Source organism: Platalea leucorodia, assembly GCF_965183815.1.
Source record: "Platalea leucorodia genome assembly, chromosome: 9".
Lineage (NCBI taxonomy): Eukaryota > Metazoa > Chordata > Aves > Pelecaniformes > Threskiornithidae > Platalea > Platalea leucorodia.
In genome coordinates, this window is record NC_138831.1 from 4,977,572 (window position 1) to 4,996,801 (window position 19,230).

The 19,230-nt window shown below is 48.6% G+C and overlaps 2 protein-coding genes across 4 annotated transcripts; one reads left to right on the forward strand and one right to left on the reverse strand.

The window, feature by feature from the left end:
* Positions 1–6,840: 6,840 nt before the first annotated feature.
* TMA7 (translation machinery associated 7 homolog) lies at positions 6,841–12,029 on the reverse strand. The gene is made up of 4 exons (XM_082321119.1): positions 11,892–12,029; positions 11,752–11,807; positions 9,296–9,383; positions 6,841–7,017 (listed from the first exon to the last, which is right to left on the reverse strand). Exons 1-4 carry the CDS (start codon positions 11,905–11,907, stop codon positions 6,983–6,985), a joined length of 195 nt encoding a protein of 64 aa, XP_082177245.1. The 5' UTR covers positions 11,908–12,029; the 3' UTR covers positions 6,841–6,982.
* CCDC51 (coiled-coil domain containing 51) lies at positions 11,729–18,410 on the forward strand. Of its 3 annotated transcripts, none has more exons than XM_082321111.1 (5): positions 11,729–11,827; positions 13,768–14,023; positions 14,154–14,500; positions 14,803–14,967; positions 17,177–18,410. In XM_082321111.1, the coding sequence occupies exons 3-5, from the start codon at positions 14,183–14,185 to the stop codon at positions 17,951–17,953; spliced, it is 1,260 nt and encodes a 419-aa protein (XP_082177237.1). In that variant the 5' UTR covers positions 11,729–11,827; positions 13,768–14,023; positions 14,154–14,182; the 3' UTR covers positions 17,954–18,410. The 3 variants fall into 3 exon arrangements, with proteins under 3 accessions (XP_082177237.1, XP_082177235.1, XP_082177236.1); XM_082321109.1 differs by lacking the exon at positions 11,729–11,827 and adding an exon at positions 11,964–12,043; XM_082321110.1 differs by lacking the exon at positions 11,729–11,827 and adding an exon at positions 12,074–12,507.
* The last annotated feature ends 820 nt before the right edge of the window (positions 18,411–19,230 follow it).

The following is a 19,230-nucleotide window of genomic DNA, read 5'->3' on the forward strand; positions in this document are numbered from 1 at the left end:
GTGTTTTCACTCTGAGCATGCAAAATTGTGGGCACGCTGTATCTATGGTTGCATTTCACGTGTTGGAACTGAGCTCTGCCCCCAGAGGTACCAGCGGTGGCTCATGTTGCCTTCAATGTTCTGCACGGAGCCAGGAGCAGTCCCTGGCTCCTGGGCAACATCTCTAAGGCAGCTTTGTCGCACACTTTTGTGTGAATATTTTTTCTGATACACAAGTTATCTTTGTCCAAAATGCAAAAAGCATTCAAGCCTGCTTGAATTTCAACCTTCACCTGCTCTATCTAGCTGGCAGGACTCAACCTGATCTCCAGAGAAGTACCCTTAGGGAACACAATTTTCTCTGTCACCAAAGGCTGATTTTCACCCCCTTGGAGAGCAGCAGGGATCTGGACCTGACCATGAACTATTAGCATGTCGGCTAAGGCTGCTGGAAGGGGTAAAAAGTATCTGGCTGCAATTCTGTAATGTTAGAGGCAGATACTGTATCCATCACACTGTCCTCATTAGCTGTTTTTAATACAAATAGCTCCTTGGGGGTCCAGGAGGCCTGGCCCTGCTACTGGTTCTGTCAGTAGCTCTAGAGCTGTTAAAATCTAGTCCTGCTAGAACCTACTGTCTCCCATCTTGTAGTAAACTTAAACCAAGATCTTCCCTCCTCTCCCTTTTTTTGGTCTGTTGAAATTTTGTCTAAAAATTACGTCCAACCTTGACCCATAGACCCAAGGTACTGACTTTGCATCTTAAAGTAGTTAAAGAGGTCAAACAGAGGCAGGAACAAATGTAAAAATGTATGAGGAGTTGGTCAGCGTACAGATGATCGGATTGATTTACCCCTCTGTCAAAGATACGGCCTCGAGCAGGCCACAGAAACTTGAACTTTCATAAAAATTCAATTGAAATTTAACAGTTCTAGCTGGAAGTTTACTTTGTAATTAAGAAAGTGTTTTGCTTGCTTTCTCTAATTAAACCAAATAAAAGTCCGTTTTCACAGTCAGAGAAGTAAATACTATCCTTTGTAAGCATCTAAGGAAGAAAAATAACTCCTATACTTCTGGAAAGTTGAAAATTAGTTTAGCCTCATTTAAAGAGAGGGATCCAGAGGAAATGCAGGATGTTGCCCTGGTGGTGTGCTGCCAGCGCAGCCACTAACTCATGTCATGATTTAAGTTGAGACGCAGAGGTGCCTGATCATGTTCAGCCCCCACCACACTCAATTATTAACGTGCTTTGACCTTTAAGTGCAAAGTGACTGAAACCTTATATATATTTATGGTAACATGGGCTTTTGCTGACAGAAGTGTTGTATGACTATAACTGTTGCAGTTACCCAGCCTTCCAGCTCAGATTGCAGCTGTGACCAGAATTCAGACAATGATCCTTTGGCTTGTATCGCTCAGAGAGGCTTCTACCCTTTATCCAGAGGTGCTAACACTATTCAGCGCTTATCCCGTATTGCTCTAGGTGCTCTTTTCACTTGGACCAGTGTAAATCACCTAAATTTATTCATATAGGTTGTGAAATATCTTAGTGGTTGGGTAAGAAATCCAAAGTAGCTTCATCAGAGATAGCAAGGAGCCAATCTGCTACAGGTGTGTAACAATTAAACAATTTCATCTTTTTTCCTAACAATCTCTCCCTCATTTTGTTTACCCTAAGTCCTCCCTTGATGTTTGCAAGGGCATGTTTCCCTTACTTTCCCTAAGACTGTAGCACACAGGAACACCAGAGATCCTCTCCCTGATAGCATCCAGGGCTACCCCTCTCTCCAAACCCACCAAATTAACACCTAAGCTGATTCACCTAAAGCTTTTAAGAATATACAGGCGTGTTTTATAGACCAGAAAGGAGTCATCACACTGTGCTGCCTTCTAAAAGATCCAGCTCCCCCAAAAATGGATACCTAACTTCTGCACAAAGGGCATTCAGAAAATGATTCACGTATGCCCTTGCACCGCTACAGCTGGTGGGATGCTGTGCCACAAAAATACAGAGGACTGTCATCCTTAAAGGATTCCATGACAAAATATGTCCGATGTCTGCTCTAGTACTAATCTCCAAGACCTTGTCCACAGATGCTGGAGAACGCCTTTCTCACACATAGTGCCAGGAGCGAACACAGCCCACGGGAGGGAAAGGCGTAGAAAGATTTTCTCTTTGGAGAGGCCTGGCTCCTCGATGTTAAGGCACCGGCAGCCCAGGATTACAAGCTGAGGCCCTGCAGACAAGCGCCTCTCTTACCGCACTAGAGATGTTCTGACTGTTGGCGAGAGGGCACCCAGTCACGGGTGGCCCTGGGGTGCCGGTGCCCGCAGCTGGGGTCCGAGGGGTGGCCACCGGCCTGAGGCGGGAGCCTCTTGGCACACAGCACACGCACACAGGCTGCATGGCTGCCACAGGAGTTAAGTTACGGAGTTAAGTTAGCAAACGTGACACCCATCTACAAGAAGGGGTGGAAGGAGGATCTGGGGAACTACAGGCCTGTCAGCCTGACCTCGGTGCTGGGAAGGTCATGGAGCAGATCATCCTGAGTGCCATCACACGGCACGTGTGGGACAACCGGGGGATCAGGCTCAGCCAGCATGGGTGTATGAAAGGCAGGTCCTGCTTCACTAACCTGGTCTCCTATGACAAGGTGACCCGCTTAGTGGATGAGGGGAAGGCTGTGGATGTTGTCTACCTGGACTTTAGTAAGGCCTTTGACACAGTCTCCCACAGCATTCTCCTGGAGAAGCTGGCTGCTCACGGCTTGGATAAGTGCACCCTGCGCTGGGTTAAACACTGGCTGGACGGCGGGGCCCGGAGAGTGGTGGTGAATGGAGTCAAATCCAGTTGGCGGCCGGTCACCAGTGGTGTTCCCCAGGGCTCAGTGTTGGGGCCGGTCCTGTTCAATACCTTCACTGATGATCTGGATGAGGGGATCGAGGGCACCCTCAGTCAGTTTGCAGGTGACACCAAGCTGGGTGGAAGTGTCGATCTGCTGGAGGGCAGGGAGGCCCTGCAGAGGGACCTGGCCAGGCCGGGTCAATGGGCCAGGGCCAACTGTGTGAGGGTCAGCAAGGCTCGGGGCCGGGTCCTGCACTTGGGTCACAACAACCCCATGCAACGCTGCAGGCGTGGGGAGGAGCGGCTGGGAGCTGCCCGGTGGGAAAGGGCCTGGGGGTGCTGGTCGACAGCCGCCTGAACATGAGCCAGCAGTGTGCCCAGGTGGCCAAGGGGGCCAATGGCATCCTGGCTTGTATCAGGAGTAGTGTGGCCAGCAGGAGCAGGGAGGTGATGGTGCCCCTGTGCTGGGCATCGGTGAGGCCGCCCCTCGAATGCTGTGTTCAGCGCTGGGCCCCTCACCCCAAGGCGGCCATGGAGGGGCTGGAGCGTGGCCAGAGCAGGGCAGCGAGGCTGGGGCAGGGGCTGGAGCACAAGGCTGGGGAGGAGCGGCTGGGGGAGCTGGGGGGGCTCAGCCTGGAGAAGAGGAGGCTGAGGGGAGCCCTCATCGCTCTCTGCAACAGCCTGAAAGGAGGCTGGAGCCGGGGGGGTCGGTCTCTGCTCCCCAGGAACAAGCGATGGGACGAGAGGGAACGGCCTCAAGCTGCGCCAGGGCAGGTTTGGGTTGGATATCAGGAAAAACTTCTTCACTGAGAGGGCTGTCAGGCCCTGGCCCAGGCTGCCCAGGGCGGTGGTTGAGTCCCCATCCCTGGAGGTATTTAAAAGAGGTGTAGATGTGGTGCTTAGGACCATGGTTTAGCGGTGGCCTTGGCAGCGCTGGGTTACGGTTGGACTCGATGATCTTGAGGGTCTTTTCCCACCGAGACGATTCTGTGATTCTGGGAGGAGAGCGCATGCGCGGCGCGGCGCGGCCCCCTCGGGCGCTGGCGCAGCGCGGCGGCTTCGCCCGGCACGGCCCCGGGGCACCGGCGGCCGTAGCCCTGCGGGAGCTCCGCGGAGCCGTACCGCGGTGGCACCGCCGAACAGCAGGCGGCAAAGCCGGGCTGCGCCGCCGCTCCGGGAGCTCCGGAGAGGCGACCCGTTGCCGCGGCGGCGGGTGGGGGGGGGGGGGGGAACGGCCGGCGGGAAGCGGCGCGGCTGACGGGACGGGAGGGAGGGAGGGAGGCAGCACCGCGGGGTGGGCGCGCGGGGATTCCCGCCGCTGCGCTGCGCATGCGCCCGGCGGCCGCCTGCAGCGCCGCGGCCTGACCGCGCGGGGGCGGCTCAGCACCTCGTGCGCGGACAGCCAAGCTGCACGGTCTCCTCCTTCGGAGCCCAGACGGTGTCTGCAGGTTGACCGCGTAACCCCGCAGAAGCAGTGGAAGCGCCTTGTTGTTTGCAGAAGCAATCCCCAACTTGCAGCGAACAGCCGCCTTTCCTGACAGAGGGAGCAGTCGGTATCCCACCATTGCTTGCATCAGGAACAGTGTGGCCAGCAGGACCAGGGCAGCGATCGTCCCCCCGTGCTGGGCACCGGTGAGGCCGCCCCTCGAATGCTGTGCTCAGCGCTGGGCCCCGCACCCCAAGGCGGCCATGGAGGGGCTGGAGCGTGGCCAGAGCAGGGCAGCGAGGCTGGGGCAGGGGCTGGAGCACAAGGCTGGGGAGGAGCGGCTGGGGGAGCTGGGGGGGCTCAGCCTGGAGAAGAGGAGGCTGAGGGGAGCCCTCATCGCTCCCTGCAACGGCCTGAAAGGAGGCTGGAGCCGGGGGGGTCGGTCTCTGCTCCCCAGGAACAAGCGATGGGACGAGAGGGAACGGCCTCAAGCTGCGCCAGGGCAGGTTTGGGTTGGATATCAGGAAAAACTTCTTCACTGAGAGGGCTGTCAGGCCCTGGCCCAGGCTGCCCAGGGCGGTGGTTGAGTCCCCATCCCTGGAGGTATTTAAAAGAGGTGTAGATGTGGTGCTTAGGACCATGGTTTAGCGGTGGCCTTGGCAGCGCTGGGTTACGGTTGGACTCGATGATCTTGAGGGTCTTTTCCCACCGAGACGATTCTGTGATTCTGGGAGGAGAGCGCATGCGCGGCGCGGCGCGGCCCCCTCGGGCGCTGGCGCAGCGCGGCGGCTTCGCCCGGCACGGCCCCGGGGCACCGGCGGCCGTAGCCCTGCGGGAGCTCCGCGGAGCCGTACCGCGGTGGCACCGCCGAACAGCAGGCGGCAAAGCCGGGCTGCGCCGCCGCTCCGGGAGCTCCGGAGAGGCGACCCGTTGCCGCGGCGGCGGGGGGGGGGGGGGGGGGGAACGGCCGGCGGGAAGCGGCGCGGCTGACGGGACGGGAGGGAGGGAGGGAGGCAGCACCGCGGGGTGGGCGCGCGGGGATTCCCGCCGCTGCGCTGCGCATGCGCCCGGCGGCCGCCTGCAGCGCCGCGGCCTGACCGCGCGGGGGCGGCTCAGCACCTCGTGCGCGGACAGCCAAGCTGCACGGTCTCCTCCTTCGGAGCCCAGACGGTGTCTGCAGGTTGACCGCGTAACCCCGCAGAAGCAGTGGAAGCGCCTTGTTGTTTGCAGAAGCAATCCCCAACTTGCAGCGAACAGCCGCCTTTCCTGACAGAGGGAGCAGTCGGTATCCCACCATTGCTTGCATCAGGAACAGTGTGGCCAGCAGGACCAGGGCAGCGATCGTCCCCCCGTGCTGGGCACCGGTGAGGCCGCCCCTCGAATGCTGTGCTCAGCGCTGGGCCCCGCACCCCAAGGCGGCCATGGAGGGGCTGGAGCGTGGCCAGAGCAGGGCAGCGAGGCTGGGGCAGGGGCTGGAGCACAAGGCTGGGGAGGAGCGGCTGGGGGAGCTGGGGGGGCTCAGCCTGGAGAAGAGGAGGCTGAGGGGAGCCCTCATCGCTCTCTGCAACGGCCTGAAAGGAGGCTGGAGCCGGGGGGGTCGGTCTCTGCTCCCCAGGAACAAGTGATGGGACAAGAGGGAACGGCCTCAAGCTGCGCCAGGGCAGGGTTGGGTTGGATATCAGGACAAACTTCTTCCCCCAAAGGGCTGTCAGGCCCTGGCCCAGGCTGCCCAGGGCAGGGGCTGAGTCCCCATCCCTGGGGGGATTTAAAAGAGGTGTAGATGTATTGCTTAGGGACACGGTTTAGTGGTGGGCTTGGCAGTGCAAGGTTAACGGTTGGACTTAATGATCTTAAAGGTCTTTTCCAACCTAAATGATTCTGTGATTCTATGATTACCATTCACTCAGGTAAGAAGCACCCTATGTTAATTCTTTCCCCCTTAACTCCTGCCTTGGGAACATCATATTCCTTCCTTGAAGTTTCCATACCCAGTGTACTGTCACTGCTATTCATTTTAAAAATTAAGTTCTAGTCCCGTAAGCACTGTGCCCTTCTCCCCGCCCTCCCCCAAGGCATTGCTGCGAGTGTAAATGTCAGTATGCAGAAGTTCAAGGAAAACAAGGTGTAGGTGACTATTTGCAGGACAAAGGCACACGTATGTTCAGCAGCCACTGGTACTCTAGGGCACAGCACCACAGCGTACCGAAGTAGTAACTACGAAAAGGAGCATTATTTTGAATAGTGGTCGACGCTAAGGTAACCACTTTGCTGGCGATGGGAGTATAACCCAACCTTTTGTTTAGAGAAAACTTCTAGCTCTTAGGAGAGCATGTGCTGACACAGCCACATCTTGGACAGCTGCAGCTAAACCTGAGCCTCCAGATTAAAACTCTCCAGAATTTAACACTCAGGCCCTGACTCCCATTGTCAAAAGAGAGCAGAAGTTGAAATTTATTCTCACAAATGACTACCAAACCAGCAGATGCACTCAGGCTGCTTAAGGTCACAAGTGGTCTTCAGTAAAAGTTTCATTTCCAGTATAAAACAGTAATGCCATTTTTAAAATAAAAGCTACAGGTGAAGAGAGAAAATATTACATCTTAACAAAAAAGATTTATTTTGACTAAACAAAATGTACAATGTTTCCCGAGCAATAGTGAGTTTTCGTGACTCTCTGAAGTCTGCAGATCCATTGAGTAACTCGATCACTTCTTACCCTGCAGTTTGATCAAACTACTTTTTGCCAGACTTCTTTATTCCACCACTAGCTGCCAAAAGAAACAACACAACTGGTTAGACAACTGTTACAGAGCTTAGCTACAAATTTAGTTCCTCATAAAATCAAATCCCCGCTAGACTGCCTGTACAACTCGGATCCCCACTGGTGAATTGGTTTTGCATGTGTTACTCTTCTGTGTTTGTGATCTCACATACTTTGAATGAATAAATTAACATTAGAAACCAAGTTTCTCCTGGAACCAAGTAGGCCCTATAAATCTACAACAGAACTAAATGTTTCAACAATTCCTTTGTTCCTCCATGGACACCCTCCATTGTTTATTTCTTACAGAGCAAAAGTATAGTCTGGTCAAATCAAATCCAAGGCTAAGGGAATAAAAGCATCGGTATCCCTACAGCAACCAGAGCCCCCAGTTCGGATCAAAGCTCTACAGAAGCAGGGACTGAAATTATGAGAATTCCAGTTCTCTGGAATAATCTGTTCTTTGCAGTCCCTATTATTGAAGAGACTAAACCAGGGTGAAAGAAAAAAAACCAAAACATATTAACACGGCAACAAGTGCAGCATTGTTTGTAAATGCTGGTTTTTTGCAGCATGTTTCAAGTATGACCAGTGGAAAGGGAAAAAGAATAGCAAGGCTACAGCAAGATAGGCTGCAAGGGCTAATGGTCAACAGCAGACTTTGCACTGCAGTATGATTCTAACAGCATTGCCTTGCTGAGGCTCTTGGGAATAGTCTAGCCCTCCCACAATAGCATAATAGTCACTACCTGCTTTGGCAAGCATTGGACAAGGACCAGATGACTGAAATTCAGTCTAGAAAAAGGCAGAGTAATAACGGCAGGAAAGAACTATGAAGAAATCCGTAAGCTGAAGCGCCCTACGCAGAACAAGTTTAGGATGGTAAGGACACAGAAGAGAGGCTCAGTGAATTGTTTTGCGTTGGTCTGTAACACCAAAGACATTCTCAGTCCCACACCCAGCACGTTTTTTGTACGCCGATAAATCAGAGGAGCGAGATCAATTTGAGATAAATAAACAAGAAATATCCCAAGTCAGTAGGACTGGATGGCACTCCCTCCAAGAGCACTGACCAGCTCCAATGTGACAATGCAGAACTGCTGGCTAAGATTTGAAACTTATCATTACAGCCACTATGTCAGAGGACTTACAGACTGCCAGCATAGCTCCCAGATACAGAAAGCGTTCTATAAAGAACTGGCGAACTATAGGCCAGCGAGTCTGACCTTGATCTCTGGGGAGATAAGAGAGTCTGTAACAAAGCAAATGGCTAAATGCAGCCTTGTGAAAGTTAACAGGACTTCTGTAAATGGTAAGTCCTTCCCTCACTGACCTGCTGGAATTCTATCAGGGTATCACTGTCGATGGATAAAGTGAAGCCAGGGGATTTCATATTTTCAAACAGCATCTGACAAGATTGCATAGCAAAGGTTGTTAGTGAAACTGAGTTGCGATGGGATTGCTGGAAAGGTCCTTCTAGGAGCTTTCAAGATTTAAAGCTTGCTAAAGAACAGGAAGCAAGGTCTAAAGTTTAATGGTCTTCATAGAATGGAGAAGGGATTAGTCACATTAATGGACCACAGGTCAAAAACACCTAGAGGGAATAGGCAGGGTGTGCCCTTTAACATCCCTAATCTGATCGCTGCACATGCTGGAGGAGTGTGAGGCGAGTGCACAGACTCGCATTAACAGTCTCCTACTACGACTGTCCGAGACAAAGACTAGGCTGGACGCACCATCAGGATGCACCCTGCAAACTTTCTTCTGGGACACAGCAGGCTTTACGGTCACTTAGGCAAAAGAGTTGAATCCAGACTAATTTCCAGTCAGAGGTTGTTGGTTTTGTTTGGTTTTGGTTTTGTTTTCTGCCAGGAATCTACTGCTCTTGAAGAAATTCATCCTCTGAGAGAACTAAGTACTGGATTTGTTAAACTTTCAGGACTGTGGCAAAGCTTACATCTAATAATATCTGGAAAGAAAAGGATGGTATGCGAAAACAAGAGCAGAAATGTCTCTGTGCCATCCCACCGGAATACGTTAGCATCCCAGACACGCTGTTACACCTGCTAAACCGGAACCTGCAGCGGTAGTTTGGGGGTGAAATTGCATAGTGAAAGAAAAAAAAATTAGCCTCTATTTGTTGTCACCTCCACTTCCCATTGACTGACTGGTGTATGTTAAATAACCTAGAAGTACAGGCCTTTTTATGTTTGTCAAGCAAAACCATGAAATTTTTGAAGCCAGCAAGCCCTCAATTTTTCCTATCAGTATGGCACCTCACTTACTGAGGGGCCCTTTTCCAGCAGCCTTTGCTTTCATCTCCTCAAGTTTCTTTTGCTCCTCCTTCTGCTTTTGTTTAAATGCCAGATCTGTCTAAAGAAAAGAACAACAGTGTTTGTTAACATCTCCTCCCCCCAAAAATGCAAAAACAACTGACAAGCAATGAGAAACAAATGTAGTGTTCCAACAGCAATAAAAACCTGACTGAACTGATGCAAGATGGCTGAATACTACTAAATATGCAAAACCTTGCAGAACTATGACAAAGGGGTTTTTGCTGTACCAGAACACAATGACTAAACTTTAACTTTCTATGTTTGATCTTTCTGAAATTAAACAAGTATCATTTCCCATGGCATAATCTCATTCTGCCCCCTGAATAATCAATATTTGCATGAAAACCATTCATTAATATGCCACAAGTGATGCTGGGAGCCTACTGCACAAGTGCTGTATAACAATATAACTTGGATTATATGCGATCTAAGGAGAAAAGGTTGCTTTTACCTAAAAAAGGCATTAATTTAAAAAAATCCTGCCACGCATTAGTCGCTATTTTTGACGGGTTTAATACATTTGTATTAGTTTCAAGAAATCTAATGAGACAGCTGGGAAATTGTACAGGCAAGGCAGCTGTCGAGCATCCCTGCGAGAACAGCCTCCAGAATTCAAGAGAGCTCAGACACACTCTATCCCTTAGATGCAGATTCTCCAGAGACATCCAGGCTGAAAGGGACCATCGTCTTTTTCCTTGGCACTCAGGATTTTGGGGTAACTAAACTGAGGACCTTGACAGCTGAGATCCTATAGGTTCTTCACCAATCCAGTCCATGGCTCAAGTACCCTTGTAACTGGAAAGCTTTCCTCTTCTTTAAGTCAAACCTTCCCTTGCTGCAATGAAAGCCTATTACTTCCCCTGCATACCCCACACAGAACAGAATATTCTGTTTCTCCAGGTTTTCCACTGTTTTTTTTCTCCTGTAGACTAATGTGGCTTTCTTAGTAAATCAATCCCTCCCATTTATCCACTTCTGTGGGGTTTTTTCTTGCAATGTGTTGCCCCCATGTGCTTGCAGTACTGCAGTGCTGAGAGGAAAAGAAATATTATTACATCATGTTTGACCCACAAGATTTTGTTTATACATCTTGTATCATTTTCTTCTTTTGCAGGATTTTGCAGGTTCATGTCCAGTGTATGATCTAAGTCTCAAATCCTTTTAGGCAGACCTGGAGTTTAGCCATTCTCCTTGCAGTTTATAAGTTGATTATTCTTACCAAAGAAAGGGACTTAGCATACATGCTTAATTAAATTAATCCATCTTTTCAAATTTTCTCCCATTTGTTAAGATTACTTTGACCACTGGCCTTGCCCTCTGACAGTCTGCGGCCCCTCCAACTTTTCTCTTTTCTACAAAGAGAATAAGCCATATCATCAGTAAGTTAGTCCACCAGCCAACCAAGGCACTAATCAAAATATTACTTAGACTCCAATCGAAGACAAAAATCTTGCAAAACCCCACTCAGTATGTCCTTGCCGTCAGACAGCGAGTTATTAGTAACTGCTTTTAGAGTGTGGCGCTCCCGCAAGCTGCACGCTCACCTTCCGTCACCTTTCGAGGTCCCGTTCCTGCCTTGCACTTGAGAACGTTACATGAGCTGGCGTCAGGAACCTCATATCTCTAGGTTTTCTGCCCATGCACAGAGCACTGCCCTGCTACAGAACAGAATTGCCTTGGTCGTACTGAAATCCATACTGGCTATTCATTTTTATGTTATTATAACTTGGATCCTTGCAAGCACTTAATTGGTTCTACCGTTTCTCTAACAATAAAGCTTACTTAGAAAGCTATGATTATTTTTTTCTCCTTTTTCAAAGAGATGCCACACTTGTCTTTTGACAGTCGCTGGTGCCTCATCCATCCTCCACGATCCTCAGAAATAACAGCTTACCCCCGTACTCTGGGCCCTTACGTTTAAGCATCTCTAACGTGAGATTCACTAGTACCTAATTTACTCAAACTACTGTTTTTTTTGTCTCCTGTCCCAGGCTCTTGCGACGGCGTTAATTTGTCAGACTCTCGTCACAGCCTGCTGCTTCGGCGAGGACGTTCCGGCCTTCTCCGTGGCACCGGACCCCTCCGTTAGCCGGCACTGCTGCGTTTGCCGTCAACACAGGCGGGATGTCAGCAGGAAAAAAACCACAGCGCATCACCTCTTCGCCCCTCACGGCCCCGAGTTTCACCGTCGGAACGACGCTTCGTTAAAATGTGACGTTTCGTAAAACGCGTATCGCTACGGAAAGCTGAGCCGAGGGGGGATTTGAAGGGGGAAAGCGGCCCCGCCGCAAGCACGGGCCGTGGCTCGGGGCAGAGCCGAGCCGAGCGGGGCAGGCCCGGTGCCGCAGGCCCGGTGCCGCAGGCCCGGTGCCGCAGCCGCCCCCGGGGCTCGCCCGCCGCCCTACCTCGTCCAGGTCCTTCGATTGCTTCTTCGGCTGCTTCAGCGGCTTCTTCTTGCCGCCTGCAAAGACAGAGGAGACAGTGAGGCCCGGGGGGGGAGGGGGGGAGGGACGGGCGGCGCCGGGGGCCCCGGGCCCGGCCTTACCCTCTCGGCCCGACATGGTGCCCGCTCCGCTCCGCTCCGCCGCGCCGCCCCTCGCCCGAGCTTCCGCTTGGCCCCGCGCGGCCGCCGTAGCGCTTCCGCCGCCGCTTCCGCCGCCGCTTCCGCCTCAGGCGCCGGGCCGCTCCCCGGGGCAGGTAGGAGGTGCTGCCCGGGCTGGGTGGCGCGGCGGGGGCCGGCTTCCTCGGGGAGGGCTGCCCGGGGGGGGGGAAGGAGCGGCTCGGCTCGGCCTCCGCCACGCACGGAGCTCCGGGGCCGCCCCTGGCGCTGGCGGCGGCGGGCGCGGCCTAGGCGCGGAGGGCTGGCGGTGGGAGCCCCCGCGGGTCGCTGAGAGGAGGCCGGTGCTGCTGCCCGGGCCTGTGCGTGGCTACTAGCGGCGGCAGTGCTCTCGCCACGCTGGTCCGTAGGGTGCGGGGAGAGCAGTCTCGTAGCCCTGCGTGCGGTGCAAGGGCCCCCTCCGGCAGGGAAGGGGTCGGTCATGTGGAAAAAACAGACTATTCCCCCCCCAGGCGTCAGAAGTAGAGCTGTGAGCGTGTGGTGGCGGGTCGGGAATTCTGTTTTTACATTGGGGCAGTGACAAAAGAGACTGGTGCGAAATAAGGTAAGACCCACAAAAGCTAGTCGTGCTCGCCACCGATGTCCAGTATGTGTAGCAGCTGGGGTGTAAACCTTTTGAAAGAATATTTACGTCAATGACTGAAGGCAGAGGAAACTCATTTTCTTACATGGGGAAGCAAGAGAGGGACAAGGCATGTTATCTCAGAGGAAGCACTCATAACTGCCTTAGATCCTGTTAGCTCAGACTGAGATTACTTTCTTTGCAGTCCATGTGCAACTGTCTACATAGAAATTCTTCTAAAAATCTCAGCTTTCTCTATCTTTTTGCTATACTGTCTCAATAGCCTGAATATTGGTAAAACTCTTAATGTAGTAGCGCAATTAAAAGAGGGAAATCTTACAGTCTAGAATGGACAAAGTTGAGCTGAGGTTTCAGTACGTGGCCTGCAACGTAGAGTAGGTGTTGTAACGGTGAGACGTATGAGAGATGCTGGAGGGAGAGAGAACTTCATGTCCATGTTCTTGTGTTTTTGATCTACCGTGTTACTATGCATATAAAACAACTGGGAAGATTTTCACAACGCTGCTTGGTGTTATTACTATTTGTTAGAAATACTTAACAGGGAGTGGACCTGTGGCGTTCCGAATCAGTAGCCAGCTAAAAGCTGGTCAAAAATGTCTTCCACTAGGAAAAATCCTTTCCAGTGGAGATGCCTGTATTTGCATATATGTGATGTCATTAGCCACCTAAAATTAACGTGGAAAACTGTGTTCACATAATTTTAAGAAACTGTGCAGCAACTATCAAGCTTTCTCAATAATCCATGTTTTTATATTATATTAGTCAAAACCTAACACAGTTGTCCTCAAACTTCATATAAAACCTTATTGGAAAGTTTTCCTGTTTACGGTTTTTAGAGGAATGCGCTCAGTAGAAGATTAAGATCTTATTTACAAATCAATGGACAATAAACCGTAACTAGCAGTCTGCTTTTGCAGTGTATGCAGAATTTTAAGCTCATTTTAAAATGCAGCCCTAGCTGTGTGTTCACTATGTGATATTTTTCTGGTCTTGTGGCTCTTCCTTATGTTTTACTTTTGTAGGCAGTCTCATGAGAATACTTGTTGTGTTCGGTTCAGCGCTTCTGTGTTTTCTCTCTGTCCTTTATGTTTTTGTCTTTGCGTTCTTCAACGCTTCGTGTATTTGTGGAGTGTGAGATAAAGGGAATGATGAAGCCTCACTTCTTTTCTTATCGAGATTTTTTTTTCCCCCTCTCTTTCTTCCTTTTCTGTTCTTTTACAGAATTGTTAGTACCTGTGACACCGTACGCCAAACTCAAGTGTGAAAGCACAAGGCAAAATTGCACATGGCCATCACTTCTGTGCTGAAGCATTAAATTATTCTGAAGCTGCTCCTCCTGGTGCTGGGTCTGCACGTGATCACTGTTCACGCAGTGAGTGAATTAGTAATCAAGAAGCATGGTAGGAATACTTATTAACAGCAGAAAAGCAGGAATCTGTGGCAGAACTGCCCTTTGTTGAAAACTGTGGAAAGTAAGGTAAGTAATGGTGTAAAACTGGTTGTGGTTTAGCCATTCTTGAATTGTATTGGGTTTGGTACATGTGTAGTTTTAAGAGGTATTAATCAGCTGTACTTCAATAACTTGTTTTTCTTCTTCATCCTTGTAGCGCTTTTATTCAGTGATTAAATTCAAGACATGGGGCCAATGAAATATAAGTCAGGTGTGTCCTCGGTGTCCTGTGGTTTGCAATATCACTATTGGTTGATAAAGTGGAGTCCAAAAATTAATTTACACATAGTGAGGACTTACTGCTCATCAGCACCTAAGAGGCCAGAAGGCAAGTCTGCGATAGAAATGGCCATGAGTTTTCTTAATCGGCTGACAGAAGCTGGGACCGTTATGGGAAAAAACTCTCTTCAAAAAATGTCTGCAACATGCAAGAGTTGGTGGGACAGATATGAAGAGTTCGTTGGAATTAATGAAGTTCGAGAGGCTCAGGGAAAAGTGACGGAGGTAAACATGGAGATCATGTGGAAATTTAAAAATTATGAGTTAAGCTATATGAAGTATAAACACTGGCTGTGAGGCAAAAAAGACCCTCCAGGGAGAATCATGTCTTTTTTTTCTGCTTTGACTGTCTGTGCAGGTACTATGAATGTGTTCTGGTCTATGCATGTTAGTAAATATAGCTTATCCCTTAGATTGAAATGGAGCGTGATTTGTTTTGTTGGTGTGTGTCCCCCCCAAATTCAGATAATTAGTGATTTAGATCTGTCTGGTAATAAGTCTCTAAAATAAATACTCTTTCTTCTCAGGCTGAAAATGTCTTTATGATAGCCCGAGGGATAGTACGAGAAGCTCGTGAAAATGTGGAAGCCCAACAGATTAAACTGAAGGAAATTCGAGACCGCTTAGACAGGGTCTCTCGGGACGACACCCAGTATTTAGAGCTGGCTACTCTGGAGCACAGGTTGCTGCAGGTAATTTGTTGGTACTTGAGCACTGGCAAATATGCTGAAAATCTGTGCGCTTTGCTTCTGTCACTAGTGACTGTTTTTGCAGATGCAGTTCAGTTCTGAAGTACAGTGATCTGAGTCAATTTCTGATGATACTTGTTTTAGTCAATTATTATAGATTATTTGATCTGCTATGCAAGTTGTATATGTTACCGCTTGTCGTGGTTTAACCCCAGCCAACAACTAAGCACCACGCAGCCACTTGCTCACTCCCCCCCCACCCCAGTGGGATGGGGGAGAGAATCGGAAGGGTAAAAGTAAGAAAACTTGTGGGTTGAGATAGGAACAGTTTAATAATTGAAGTAAAATAAAATAGAATAGTAGTAATAGTAGTAGTAATAATAATATAATAATACAATAATAATATACAGAACAAGTGATGCACAATGCAATTGCTCACCACTCACTGACACCCAGCCCGTCCCCAAGCAGCGATCGCTGCCCCTCAGCCAACTCCCCCAGTTTCTGTACTGGGCATGACGCCATACGGTGTGGACTAGCCCTGTGGCCAGTCTGGGCCAGCTGGCCTGGCTGTGCCCCCTCCCAGCTTCTTGTGCACCTGGCAGAGCATGGGAAGCTGCAAAGTCCTTGACTTAGTGTAAGCCCTGCTCAGCAATGACTAAACCATCGGTGTGTTATCAACATTATTCTCATATTAAATCCAAAACACAGCACTATACCAGCTACTAGGAAGAAAATTAACTCTATCCCAGCCAAAACCAGGATAATGTTAAAATAGGGCAGCAAATTTGGAGAAGAAAGCTGAAGGTAACGAGCTTAAAAAATTAATTGTTTGAGTGGTGATCTGTACATGAGTAGTCAACAAAAAGCTGGGATTCAGTGAATTAACCTCCCATGTGATAAGAGAAGCTCCTTTCTGGTTGTTAATCCATGAAAACTCAGCTGCCTTCTATGTGGCTGCAGCACCCAGACAATTCACTGCAGCTTTTGTCAGGGAGCAGCAAGGGTGAGGCTGCTCCGTGAGGGAGGGCAAGCAAGAAAATGAGGTTGACCGCAGCGCAGGCAGCGGCAGTATCTTCACCAACAGGACACGGTCCTACAGCACCTCACCTGGATGAGCCAAGCAGGGCTGGTGACAGGAGCACATTTATCAACAGTCCATCAGTCACAGAGAAAGGGAAGGTAGCAGCCAAAGTCAATCCAGGAAATCCATAGGAACAGTGAGGAAGAGGCTGGGAAGCAGGCATACACCTATGGCAAAGCTTAGGCAAAGAGTGGGTACCCGTGCATGAGCTTAAACGGAGCTCCTGGATCAGTGGGAAGAACATCAGGAAAGAACTAGAGATCTGTAGCTGTCTAAGGGATCAGGTCTGTGTGGATGAGACGTCAAAAAGAAGAGAGCTCTGTGTGACTATGAAGACAGGTAAAAACTCAAGTCACCGCTGTCCGTAAGGTGGTGGTGCCACCTTCTGAAAGAAAGATGTGCTCAGAAGAGTCAGAATAATTCTGGGAGATGCAGTTAGCTGACAGACAAGCTCACCACTACCAACAGCAGTGATTCCTTTGCTAACACAGCAGAATATTACTGCAGGAAGATAACCAGAAAACCTTCCACTATTTTGCTGAGATAGAACTGCTTACAAAAGGAGCTGCCATGCTGAAGCCAATGAGAAGGGAGAAAGGGAAGACACTTGTGTGTGAGCAAGGTAAGAAAGAGAAGGCAGAGGAATAAGAAGTGTATATGTCTATGAGATGAATCTATCCAAGACGTCCTTTCCAATCCTATTTTTAGTTCCCATTTTCAAGAGGTTTAGAACTGAAAGGGAGAAGTGTGGTAAAGGTAGTGCTTGAAGAAGTAAGCAGGGCTGAAAAAGTGAACGTTACGGGGGGAGAAGGATCTTGCCCGCTCATACGCCTTTTCTGTCATCAGCATGCAATAGATCCTTGTGTAGGATCTTCAGCTCTAATTCCTGATGACCTTTTGCATTTCTCAGCTTTGACTTAAAATGATGCCTCGTTGACTTAAGTAGGATTAATAAAGAGAATCCTACATTAAAAGGAAAATTTCTGAAACAGAACTAATGGATGTTCTTCATTTCCATTCCTTCATCTGCACTGGGGCTTGGGGGGTTTGGGGATTTTTTTTTTTTTTAGTATAGACTTTATAGCTTCATGTTATACCTTCTCCTTCAAATCACTGTATTTCTTGCAGGAAGAGAAGAGGTACCGAGCTGCATATTTAAATGCAGAAGAATCCGAGAGAGAAAAATTCTCTCTCTTTTCTGCAGCTGTAAGGGAAAGCCATGAGAAAGAGCGAACAAGAGCTGAAAAAACGAAGAACTGGTCGATTATTGGTTCTGTACTGGGAGCCATTATAGGTGTTCTCGGTTCCACCTATGTTAATCGAGTAAGGCTGCAAGAATTGAAAGTCTTGGTGCTTGAAGCACAGAAGGGCCCAATAAATCTGCAAGAAGCCATCAAAGAACAGGCGTCCAGCCATTACTTACAGCAGAAGGATCTGAGTGACGTCATAGCAGACCTGAAAAATGTGCTGCAAACAAGGACATCACAGGAAATAAAAGAAGGTGCTTTGTTAACTAGAGAAGACAGGAATGACTCCATAAAAATAGATTCTCTCTTAATTCCTTTAAACGAACAGCTAAACTACACTAAACAAGTCAGTTCATGTCTGGGGAGTTTACAAAAGCAGTTTAACAGTTTGCAGGAAAGTGTAGCGCAAATGGTTGCCGAGGTGCAGAGCGTTAAACTTGCGGTCCATTCTAGACCTACAGAAAGAGTGATGCCAAGGTCTTCAGTGGAGGGTAAGGGCCAGGCTTCTGCTGTGAGAGATGTGATTTTAGAATTGTGTGATACCGAGCGGAGACTGGAAACACAAATCAAGAGAAATTCTGTTTACAGCACTGCGGTGACATGCGCTATGTTTGCTATTACTCTGCCAGTACTCTATATTATACTTAAAGGGAACTGATCTCTTAATTAATTGCCACAATTTACTAGATTAATAAAAATAAACTTGCACTCTAAGTACATAGAGTACAAGTCCAAATAAAGTTGCGTTAGCATTTCTTGTTATGATTTCTCCTGTATATCTGGAAAACTTGTAAAGACTTAGTCCGTCTGCTGCTGCAGGCTCCATGTTAACGGTCTTTGTCACATGTTGTCATGTCATAATTGTCTTTATCATGCATTACCTCCTCAAGCGAAGGAAATTCCACACTTCACCTGTTGATTTCATTCGCTGCTTCACTCTTACTGTCTAGCCTTGTATATCATGTCAATCAGGGACTTTCACTCTGGAGCTGTATTGGTGATTTTTTGTTCAAACGATTCTTTTAATCTATCAATGATCTAAATGCTTCATGTGTAATCCTTTGTAATTTTTCTCCTGATTTCTTCATAGTTTTGCAATTCATCCATACGTAAAACATTAGGAGTCATTTTACCAAACAGGTAGAAATATTTGCCCTGAAGTTTTTGTTTCTGTTTTGTTTCTTTTTTTTTTTTAATTCTAGATGCAGTGACTGGCAGTACCACAAACAGCAGGGGCTGTCCTCCTAAATAAGGAGGATTGAAGTTACCGTGATACAATGTGGCTGTGCAGCCAGATGATGCATTTAAAATACATTTAAGTTACATATGGTAACTTTTTCCTAGAAGGGTTTATCATGAAGTGTCCAAAAGCATTTCTGGAGCTTTAGCTATTTGTTACTGATCACTCCATGTCCTTAAAGGCTTACAGGCAGGGAAAAAGGCTTCAGATACAGAGAGGTATTAAGTATGATGATGTTTATTCTGCAGATGCAAGCCAATTATTCTTTCTCTACAGACTCCTTAACCCATCATTCCCTAGGTATTTTGTGGTTTTAGTAATCATCTATGGAGCAATAACTTTCTTATCCTTACTAGTATCTCATTGGCACTTTCTCTGGTTTTTTATCCTTTTTTTTCCAATTTTGTTGTGTCTGGAAATGGAAATGCTGCTCTACAGCAGGTGCTTGTAAGCTGGGACATTAATGGTAATAGCACTATGCAAATTACTCCAAAATAATTGGAAAAAAGTGAAAGGTCCGGCTGCCTGTTTTTCCTGGAAGGATGAAGAATGGCTGACAGAGGAAAAATGCTTGTCTAAACAGCTAAACATCAGTATCTGCGTGTGGCCTAACACAAAGTTGTTGGTATCGCTGTGATAAGAAATAGTTTTCTCCCTGTGATGGTAGCAGATAAACAAATCGGATGCGGAACTCC